The sequence below is a fragment of the Stegodyphus dumicola genome, chromosome 9, assembly GCF_044657685.1.
Source record: "Stegodyphus dumicola isolate Sdum_Otavi_A_Nest chromosome 9, ASM4465768v1".
In the NCBI taxonomy this organism is placed as follows: domain Eukaryota; kingdom Metazoa; phylum Arthropoda; class Arachnida; order Araneae; family Eresidae; genus Stegodyphus; species Stegodyphus dumicola.
This window is the reverse complement of record NC_140776.1, coordinates 41,218,659-41,230,921: the sequence shown is the minus strand read 5'-3', so window position 1 is coordinate 41,230,921 and position 12,263 is coordinate 41,218,659. Positions and strand designations below refer to the sequence as shown.

Genomic DNA, 12,263 nt, shown 5'->3' with positions numbered 1-12,263 from the left:
CATATATAAATACCTATAGCAGGATGTACAGCATTTAATCTACGAAACACCAAATAAATATTAGTCAAAATAGAGCCGATTCAATGTCTTAGGTCAGAATAGAGCTGATTGAGTGAATTGTTTAAAAGTATGTAAATTAACCCTTGCTGAATGCAAACTTGTGGAGTGTGATTTTGAATATATGTCTTATCTTAGTTGTCTACATTTAGTTTTTTAACATGAGAATTTCAATTATACACAATACGCTACATAATACCAGCATCACTGTACAGTCCTCTTTAACGGCTGGTTTGAAAATTCATTGATTAAAAAAGTCAAACATTACTTAGAACTGTAAAACCTGAGCTTTAAAGTTTTCCTAATTCTGAAAAAATGCTTCAAGGCATGATACTAGAGCCCACGCAACTCTGCATCAAAATGTAGAGGTTTGTTTTCCTTCCACCAAATACGACTTCTTTAATCAAACAATTGATCAAGGAATCATTAAAGCATCAAAGCTTTTTCTGTCAGGCATGTTTATATCTGTGCAAATAAAGCACTAGACAAAGGAAGGCACACTATACTAATGGTATTTTGAAAGCAATTCAGCATAAGAAACTGCATATAAATAATTAAACTCGCATGGAAACAAGTGAATTTATCTACAATGAATGCTTGCTAAAGTCGGTACTGGCCAGAAGTTTTAATGAATTTTCATCAGTTGTAAGTAAAACAAAGAAAATTGTGCAAATTTCAAAAAGTAATACAAATTGAAGAATTTTTAGATAAGAATGAGAAATCAAAGAATGAGTCGAGAATAACGATAATAAAATGTCAAATAAAGAACTGGATTATATATTAACACCAGCCGGCAGTCAAAGCAGCAATAGCAAAGAACATAAAGAGCCTTTTAACATACAAGAAATTAAACAAATTGTTAAAAAAGGCACATGAACTGTATGACTTTTTGATGAAGATTGAACTAGTTGAAGAAAGAAGAGGACACATTACCAGTACTTCTTTTAGGCCTTTTATATGGAAAATACTTTCTTTACTTCATTTCAAAACTAAAATCATGAGCAGATTAATAAATGCATTTGAGAGCACAATTTTTCCTTTTTTCCCCCTTCTGACAAAAATTATGAGTTAAGGAAGTTGTCTCATGATGTAAATCCACTTGCAAATGATTAATGAAGTTGAAGCATTGTATTGCTTTATACATTGCATTAGTATTCATTGTGTTTTATGATCTTATGTTGTATGCTTTATTAACATGCTTACTTGGCATGTATATAATCCTACTATCAGGAATCACAGTTAAGGAAAATTAACTTGTTTATCACACTTGTTATCACTATTTACTCAAAATTATAATAAATGATAATTTTGTTCCATTGAAAGATTTCAAAACTATATCTTAAATGTATGTCAGTATGTCTTGAATGTAAAAGATGCATATTAGTATTGTATAAATACATACTTTTTTAATCATTCAGTCAAACCTCTATTTAATGAAGATGGTGGAATTTTCGTGAAAAACTTCTAAACTAATAGGGAAATTTGCAACTAAATATGGGAATTAAATAGGGAAATTATGAAAATATTTTCTGATACACTTTTTTCAAACTGAACACTGCATCATAAAGTATCAAATCCAATGCTCCAGACACCCACTGCTCGCATGAAATTCACTTTGTCCTAAAGCTTTGGCAAAGTGCATAGTTTTTTCCGGTATCAATAGCCTCTCATACCAGTAATTTTTTTTTGGTCTTACTATATACAGCCATTTTAATGATGTTTATGCAATGAAGATTTAATATTTTCATAACTTTTTCTTAACTTGTCACTTGGATCAGTGGAATGAAAGCTTGACAAAATTTTGTCCTGGTTTTTAGGCTTGTCGATAAATTATTTTGCTAAGTATTGAATTTTATGGCAATTTCTTCTTTACACCTCTGCCCACTTCACTGAGAATCAGCATTTTTTCTTTGACATTTTTATCATGAACATTTATGTAGACATTTTGGTAGACATTTTTATTATGAAATACATAACTAACTTTAAAAAGAATTTGCAGTATAAAACCATGAAAAGCAGAAATAAAAACAGCATAACTGCTGTTGCTTAACTTAAACTGGTTTGTAAAACAGGATTAGTTAGAGAATTTTCAATGACATGATGGATAAATACTTTCTCATTTTAGAATCTTTCTCCTCCCACTTCATCTATCATGTAGAATTGAGTGTGACAGCAGATAACTTGCTTTTCTTTAGTAACATGCACACATATGTTGCAGCAAATGAATAAATAATAAATTTTAAAGTAGAAAGAAAGTCTTGAAAAATCATTCATTCAAAAACTTAATTAAATGGATAGTATACTTCACTATTTGGAGTTGTTTATACAGAGAAACTCGCACCTCAGACAAAATCCCATGAAAAACTTTGCTAAAGAGAGTGTTAGTTAAATAGAGATTTGACTGGATAAATAATGAGTGACAAAGCTCTGTACAATAGGGTATTTGTTCATTTGTATACATCAGTGTGCTAATACAATGACTAAAATACACTTAAGCATGTTAACAACTATTGTATTGCAGATGAAGAATGAAAATTGTAAGAAGAAAGTTAAATTGGTTAAGTAATTGTTATAATAACATACGTACAATAAATGACATCATTGATTCTTTATGTTTTAAACAAACATTCTCTATTTGTAGAAAGCAAATTTAAAGTTAATAAATTTAAATGAAATTTAATGCAAACAAATAAATGATTAATTATTGTTGTGAATCATTTAAATTCTGAGAACATATGTAAATCAAGTGCAAGTATCAAAATCCATGAATAAATATAAAATTAAAATTCCAAAAATTATTTAATCCTAAAAAATTTTATTTATAAAAATGCATAAGTGAATGATTGTTGAGCAGGCAGGAGACAGACTTATCAAGTGGAAGTTGCCTTCACACCTAACTCTTCAATCATTCAATTTGTGTTTCATCATCCATGTAGGCAAGGGTAAAAATAATTATTTAAAATTATTTAGAGGTAATTATTTAAAATTAAATTTAACTTTACTTTTATTCTTTTGATTCTTTATGGACGTACATGTTTGGTTTACCTTATGCATGTTTTAAAGTGATACTGTTATCAGGTAATTATTTATTAATTTATTTATGTTAATAATACATACATATATGCATTTGTGTAAATGTGTAAAATTCACCACAACTTTTTCAGTTGTTCACTTTTAAGTGTAAAAATCTGGAATTGTTTTGATATTTGAAGTAGGCAGATGTGCTATTTCAGCTGTTTATATAATATCTAGAAGTTTGCAGAGTATGATTATTCCTATGCTCTTTTCTTCTGAAAGATAAAAATGTTTAGAGTTTTCCTATAAAAGTAGTTTTCACACTGTAGAATTTCAGAATATATAATGCTCTAATTTTAAATTCCATTGTCTGTATAATAAATATAAAGTGTAATATCACAAATTCTTTATTTTCATTTTCTAGAGCCTTTTTATGCTACTCTTGCTTCTTCTTGCAAAAGGGTGGGCAATAACTCGTACAGAATTAACATGGAAACCTGTGATTTTTTGTGTATGGCTTCTTTATACATGTGTTGGTGTTTTATTATATGTTTGGAATATGGTAAGTAAAAGATATGTTCTTTTTCTCTTCGTCAGTGATCTTGAAGTAACTATATTTTTAATTTAATGTTATATCTTGAAATTGACTGCTGATATAATCTTTAAAAATATTATCTTAAAAAGCATTCTTAGCATCATGTAGAATAAACTTCTGATGCTGCTTTATAACAAATTTTTTCTTATAAAGTTATAGCATCATGAATTTTATGCTGAATTATTAATTCAAGCGTATTGCAATTGACCTGTTGATTATATATAGCTTTGAAATAAAAAAAATAAAATAAAATATATATATATATATTTTAAGTAAAATGTTGGAAGGTAAACATGGAATTTATTTATTTTATATTAAGATAGAGAACAATTTCCTGAGAGATCCTCCCCTCCCAGTGTTGTTTTTCAGTTTGTAAATGTCCTATATGGTGATTTAATTTTCAGCAAAGTTATGATTTTATTCAAGCAAAATAATACAATATGGATCAACATCAAAAAAATTTCTGATAGTTCAATTATTTTAAAAAGTAATACAACTAATTTTGCATAAGCATAATAAAATTATGCAGTTTGCCAAAAAATGTGACCTAAACAAAGAATACTAAAAAATTTTAAATCCCAAAATGCTTACAAATCCTCACTAATTTACCACAGGATATAAATATTTAGTTACTGTTAACAACTCAGTAGCAGATGTAATCAACCAACAGCTGTTTACATACTTTTACAAGATGAAAAATCCAGAAATCAGACAATCTAGAAAATATATGCTCTGGGTTTTAAATCGAGTTATTTAAAGAGCAGCATGGTTTGATAGAAATACAGTGAACTCTTGTTAACTTGAATGTGTAAGAACTAACACCACCATTCAAATTATGAATAGTGTTCCAAAAATTAACTGTAGAAGAATTTACCATAGGGAAAAAATCATGTATTTTACTTTCTTATTATGTGGAATGTCTGTTAAATACATGTGCTACTAAAAAAAGAACTAATCATTAGTTGTTTGTGTGACCAGACTGCTAAATTAAAAGCTAGGCTATCTATATAAATGGTTACCCAAGGCTCTAAGTGTGTCAAAAAGTTAATTTAAATAACCTATCTTCTTGGAAATACTGTTGTGTTAGAGAGTATTTCTGTCCAGGGCATGAAAATGTTTTGGTCTAGTGCTATTTAGCCATACTGTATTAATACTTAAAAGAATTAATTAATTAATTAATTAGGAGATAATTTTAAATGACGTTTTATTAACACCTAACAACAACATACAGGAAAACGCTAAAACTCCAAAATGCAATTACATTAAAATAGTTTTTAAAAGTTCAGAGCATGAGTTCAAACAATCACATTTCACTTCTGCAGTTCACGTACATTGAACTAAGTATTTTCTCTATATCATCGGTAGAGCGCATTGCCTACGATATTCATTTGTTACAGTCTTCTCCCCCCCCCCTGGCTGCAAAGACGTCTCAGTGAGTAGCCAGAGGAAGAATTGTCTTGTTGGTTGTTTTGCATAGCATTCTTAGAAATGTTCTCTTATGATCTCCATTTCCAAGTGGAGTGCTTCTTCATGAGGTTACTCAATGACCTTTAGAAACTAGGAATTAATCTGCAAAATTAGGAATGTAGCGTTGATACCAGCTGCAAGTCTGAGGGACACTCTGTACTTGCTTCACATTCTTTGGTGAAGGAATTTGTTGAATAACTTTTACTTTGGCAGGGTACTTAGTCAATTACTTAATCAATTGCAGATTTTGTAATATAATGTCTGAGATATTTCACTTTAGAACAAGTAAATTGACATTTGTTTCGATTGGTATGAAGCTTGAATTTGAAGAGTTGATCAAAAACTAAGCGCAAGTCTTCGTGATGCTTCGCAAAAGTGAAGACATCACAACAATACCGTTGCGATAAGTAAGAGTGTTGACCTTTAACCCATTCTGGAAAATATCCATTAATCTTTGGAAAGTGGCTGGTGCCGTCTTCAATCCAAAAGGCATCCTTGTCGAATTTATAGGTTACAAACTGACATACAAAGGCAGTTTTGTCTTTGTCTTGTCTGGAGGGTACATCTTAACTTGGTGATACCCTGATTTTAAGTCTATGGTAGACATGTATCTGGTTTGCTTTGTATTATGAAGTTCATCTATATGAGGTAGCCGGTATGGATCAGACTTAGTCGCAAAATTCAGTTTCCTGTAGTCAATATATAATCGAAAGTCACCATTCGGCTTGGGAACTAAAACAACGGGTGCTACATATGGTGAATCGCACTGTTTGATTATGCCTGATGCAAGAAGTGCATCTATTTCTTTCTTCGGAATCTCCTTTCTTGCTGGAGATGGTCTGTAAGGGGTTGTAGCCATGAAGGTGAGTCACCTGTATTAATTCGGTGCTCGATGTAAGGACTTGATTCCCCCCCCAGAGAGAACATAGCTTTGTATTTTTCTAATAAGGCATTCAATCGTTTTCGCTGCTCTTCAGTTAGATTTTAACCTTCGTCTGGGCATAGTAGACAAAGATTTGTTAACATGTCACAGGATTGGACTTTAACTCTTTCAGCAAATGGAAACTATTTATTTGGATGGTCAGTGAAAAAAAGTGAACTTTTGCTCATAAATATTTAGAACTACTCCAGCTTCCTCTAGGAAGTTTTCTTCAAGCAGTGATCAATTACCTGTAGCATCAGAAAGAGCTATCAGTGTCAAAGGGAAGTTCGTCCTTCAACGCCAAGTTTCACACAAGTTGCGTAAACGTCTTTTGTTGTTTGGCTGCCATCAGCAAGACAAACAGTGCAAGAGGTTTTCTCGAACTTAATCTATCTTCTTTCAAGATTTGGTACAGTTTTTCGCCAGCGATTGAATGACTTGCTCCACTATTCCCATAAGCCTGTGCCATATATTCCATTGATGAGATATTCAACACTGCAGTTGTCTTAGTGTTGCCTAACTGTTGTATACAAATATTGTCAATAGCTTTAAGTCAAGATTCCATATCTTAATTATACACATCGGGGTAGATGTTAGCAATGCACCTCTGAAGTAAGAAGATCCATTTCTTTCGCATAAGACAACAAAATGTCTATCACAACATCTATATGAAATATCTTAAAACAAAAGTAAATTCAACGCGTTCTGTAACTCTATATAACTGCCTCACATTGGGTGCCAATTTTCTTGTAGTATTAATGCTTAAAAAATCAAAATTAATTAATTAAGAATTAATTTTAAATGACGTTTTATTAACACTTAACAACAACATACAGGAAAATGATAAAACTCCAAAATGGAATTACATTAAAATAGTTTTTAAAAGTTCAGAGCGTGAGTTCAAACAATCACATCTCACTTCTGCAGTTCGTGTGCATGAACTAAGTATTTTCTCTATATTGTCAGTAGAGCGCATTGCCAACGATATTCATTTGTTACAATACTAATTTTAAATCTTTTTGCCAATTTTCTAAATTACAATAGGTATTACAGTTCCCTCTTATAAAGGTTGCTTCAAAATAAATGTATACAAGCACTCAGTCATTTGCAGAGCTGACTTTTTTGTTATCAGTTCATATCTCAGAAATATTACCTGATTTAGTCTTTTTTAATAATCTGTTCCATTGCTTGAATGCTTTTGAATGTATTAAAATCTTAATGAACACTGTGATAATTTTTCCTGAGAAAATAACTGTACAAATCAAAAGCATATAGTATGTTTGGATTGTTCTCTAACAAAATTAAATGGATAATCAAACAATATTTAAAAACCTGTTTAGTTACCTGATGTTATTAGGAAAATGAAAAATAAAATGTTTTAAACATATTTTTTATTATTTTGCTTCTTATTGTAATTATAATTTCTAATGCTATATAAGTCAAAGGGTATTTGCATATGTTTCAGTTCTTTTTTATAAACTGTATTATCTTTAATCATTTTACTGCATATCAAATAAAAGTCATTTTATTTTTCCTACATTGCAGAAATGTGAACTGTGTTTGTTATGAAATTTGTGGCATATCTTTTTCCCATTTCTTGTTTCATTTTATTCTTCATTTAAAGTGTTAACGTTTTCTTCAAATGAAGATAATTTTTGTTTTAAATTTCAAAATTTATCTATAAAATATTTTTCTTTTTGATTTTTAAATAGAATTATGAGAATAAAATTCATTTATGACAATATCACTGACTAACACTGGATTGTAGAATGAATAATTACTGACATAAAAAAGCATTGAAACTGATTTAATTATTAATGTATTGATGAATAATTAAGAAACATTCCCTGTGTCAGATAGGAATGCAATTAGCGTATGTAGCTAAACACATGAAAAAGAAAATGCATTTGATGAAATAGAGACATAAATTTTCAAACACCAAAATTTCAAATATGTGTAGTAAAAAATATTTTTTATCCATTAAAAATAAAAAAAGTCTTTTAACAAAGCACGAATGTTTCAAGTATCTCAAGAATATTTCAAGTCATATCTGGTTAGTACTTTTTGCATTGAATAGCAAAATTTTAGAGTATTTAAAATGTGTCCAGCTATATAATCATTCACTGTACAATTCTGTTGTGTTTTAATGCCATTCCCTAGAACTGTACAGACATACAACTTAATCTCCTCCTTTACCTTTTAAGTACAGTAAATACAGACTCAAATGAAAATCTAAAATAAATGTATTTATTTGAAATGTTTAGACATCAGCTGAACAGTAGTTACACATCAGCTGGAGAGTTACACAAACTAGAGCAATACAAGAAACTTAGTATCTGCTACTCATAAGACAGACATTCAGGGTCATATTGTGCTGAACACGTAAAAGTGAAAAAAATGCAGTTACCCTTTTGAAGGTATTCTGGCATAAGATGTCAATTCAGGGTGTAATCACCATTGAAGGCAATGTAAGATTCCACATGTTGTGTCATTTTTTGCACAACAATATTAAACACAAAGTAACATGCACTTAAATAAACTTTGACTCAAAGCTTAAATTTACATGAAGCAATTGTAACTACTGAAGTTAAAGCCAGTGAATCAGTTCAGTAACACTGGGGCAATAATAATGTAACAGATCAGCAAGGTTACCTAAAGCTATAGCTGAAGCAACTTGAGAAATCTGTGCTTATATATATTGACTAATTTGCATCCTGGTGGAATTTGTTGAAAAAAGAAGTGATAGGAAAGACAAAATAGTAAAATAACTAATTAATCAACCTGAAACTTATGTCATTCTGTACTTTAGAAAAAAAAAGATATCTGTCTTTGCCAAAACATTAGTTTTCTTACGTAAATACTTTAAAAATAGTTTTCTAGGATCATTAACAACTATGTATATGCTTTCTGTTTAAATTTGTTTTTCAACAATGTGTAATTTTTAAATGCTTAATAGTTTTGAGTATACTGTAGTATACAACATATGTAAATTAAAATATATCTGTTATACAGATACTATTAATTCTTCTTAATTTTTTTTTTAAGTATCCTACACATTAGGAGATCCTTAGTCAAAGGAAACATAAATGCTTTCATTTCTTTATAGTAAAAATGGTGTTTGGTTTTGAGCTAAATAACTTCATTAATAAAATTAATTTGCTTTTTCAACCAAAATATTTTATTAATGTATTAATATAATGTAATTTTTTTGCTTTTATGTATAACAGAAGTTGCTGATTGATTAGCTACTATATCGAATTTTGGGTTTGTTTGCATCCAAAAAGTTGTAGCATTTGTGGATTATTTAAATTCTACTTTATTATTATTCTTGAGAAAAGCTTCATTATTGGAGATTGTATCATATTCAATTTAAAGTAATGCAAGAATGTAAACGTAGACTCTGGTGTTCATGTCAAGTATATTTAAAACAAGCATTTAATATCTTAATGATTAGTTTTGTGGCATATAAAGAATTACAATTGCTTTTATTATTAATTCATCATTAATTGATTGATTGTTAGCACTAGATTAACCAGTGTGACAAAACGTTGATGTTAAACTGTGTGTATTGGCATACGGTAAATGAAAAGTTTTAGCATTAAATTTTCACAGGGTTCATACAGTCCTTAGGCTTTTTAGAAATGATTTTTGGTCATTACAAGTCTTTAATTTCAGCCAAATTTCCAAAAGACCCTTAATTTTACTCATCAAACTTTTCTGTCTGTTTTTTAGATTGCAATTTTGAGTGTGAATTAACATTTTGGAGGAATATTTTTTGGCAGTTTTTTGGCACAAATATACATTTGGTGGATTTTTACTCGAGTTCATTCCTATTTCTAATATGAAGGGTGCAATGCATTGGTGGACAATTGCTAAGGACGAATCACAAACAGCTATACAGTGTGTTAAAAGTAAGTTTGGATGCTAAGTGAAATAAAATAATGCCAGAATACAGCAATAAAGGTAATTTATTGTGCTCAAATGTAAAAGGCTTTGAAAAATGTTCAAGGGACAAAAGGGTCATATTGTGCTGAACACGTAAAAGTGAAAAAAATGCAGTTACCCTTTTGAAGGTATTCTGGCATAAGATGTCAATTCAGGGTGTAATCACCATTGAAGGCAGTGTAAGATTTCACATGTTGTGTCATTTTTTGCACAACAGCTGTTGGAGTAATTTATCTTCTGTCAGTGCCCGAATGATGTGTCCTTGTTTATTGGAAGACATTGTCGACCAACAAGACTCCATCTCAAAGTATCCCAAACATTTTCAATGGGATTGAGATCTAGAGAACGTGCTGGCCATGCAAGACGTTGAATATCCTCACTCTCAACACTCCTGGACAGCAGCTGTTTGATCACATGGTGTGTTGTTGTCCATGAAAACAAATTTATAACTGATAACATCACAGAACATGTGGCAGCAGAACATCATTAATGAATTGTTGGCCAGTCATAGTCCTAGTTGTAACCATTGATCACAGTGCTGGCCCATAGCATGATACTGCATCGCAGATACTGGTCCTTTTCTGTGCATTTTCTGCACAAAAAGCAGCACCACCCTTCATGCCAGATCAGGTACTCTTTTGTTATTTTGATCGGATTCAGAAAAATTGTGTGTATACACATACACAGAATTACACGTTCGTACATACATACCTACATTTCTAAATCTGGTCCCAATAACAGAACTTTACCCCAGATCAGTTAGCACCTATAATCCAGTAACAGAGTGAAGTGACACTGACAGAATACTCTTATCTAAAAACTATACACAAACCCAGTTCTGATTATGATGTTCGTGATACCATTACAAACAGGCAGTACATTGCTGTCTGGATAATGGAATGCACACAACAGGATAGTGGGCGTTTAATCCTCCTTAATGCAAATGTGTGGCTACAGTTTTTCAGGAGATTCACTTGGCAGTAGCAACAAGTAATTGATTTGCTACCTCAAAAACTGTGCTGCATTTTTTTTTTTTTTTTTTTTTTTTTTTTTTATTATTGCACTATGTACTTATCTTCTGCAGGTGTCATGCTGCAAACACGACTTCTCCTGTGATGTTTGCTACACATTCCATTTGTTTCGAATGATTTCCAATGCTTTGGATCAGTACTGTGTCTGATGAACTCTCTAGCAACATCTGTTATTTTTCACCCTTCTTCAATGATGCCAGTAATATGGCCATGCGTATAATCATATAAGTGATGTCGGGAAGACATACTGAAAATTGCAAATTCGCCAGTTAATTCTTTTCCATTAAATTTTGCTTTTGAACAGCAAAGGTCAATATGTGTCAAATCCTTTATTTCTTTTATCAGCTCATCGTGTGATGAACAACATCAAAAATACAAAATTTGCGTGCACACAATATGTCTTACTATCCCACGTTTATGTTAATTTGCATATTTTCCTGCTTTCCATTTTGTGGTTGATATCGCTGCTGCTGTCATCCATCCTTAGCAATTGTCCACCAATATACTTGAATTTCTGGGCTCGAGACTGTACCTCAGTTGAAACATAGATATTTCAAAATTATTTCTTTTTCATGAATGAAGATTTCATAAAATGTGACATAAAAACAAAGCAAAATGTCTCTTTTGGGGGTATGAATTTCTTAGAGGATTACTAATGAAACTTTATGCCTTAGAGCTAGAGAAACTTAAAATAATACGAAAGAACTTATTACCTCTGGTTCTGGTACTTCAGCAGCTTGTTGGAACTTTACATAGTATATTAACTCGGGTACAACTCCAGCAACTCTATGCAAAGCTATGACACAAATTGAATCAAAAAGATAAAGGATAACTTTCAGCATTTACTAACTTCCCAATTTCGTATGTTACTTCTGTTCTGATCAGCAGATCTTCTCAACCAGCAGCATCGACAACAGCCAAGCTTCTGTTGTAAATCGTGTTGATTATGAATTTACTTCTCATTTAACTTATGCCACTTAACATAAAATCTAGAATGAGTACAGAAGAAAAAGAGGCATAAAAGAAAGAACCAACATAAAGCTGTTTGTGAAACTTGAATAAAATGTCACTAATCTTCTTTAAAACAGTATATGGTATTACACAAAGCTCCAACACAAACGAGTGTAAAATATAAATGTTTTAAGAAATTTTTAATTTAATGCTTGTTGCTTGATAAATTTTACAGAGATGATTTTATTCTAAAAATTGTTTTATAATTATATTAGACTAT

The 12,263-nt window shown here is 30.8% G+C and overlaps 1 protein-coding gene across 2 annotated transcripts in view; it reads left to right on the top strand.

Annotated features, from left to right (window-relative positions):
- Positions 1–12,263, top strand: part of LOC118184262 (integral membrane protein GPR180) — a 91,706-nt gene that overhangs the window by 56,395 nt on the left and 23,048 nt on the right. For both annotated transcript variants that reach the window (XM_085823354.1, XM_085823353.1), the window contains one exon: positions 3,497–3,634. In XM_085823354.1, coding sequence (XP_085679480.1) covers positions 3,497–3,634 — 138 coding nt within the window. The remainder of the gene's footprint in view (positions 1–3,496; positions 3,635–12,263) is intronic.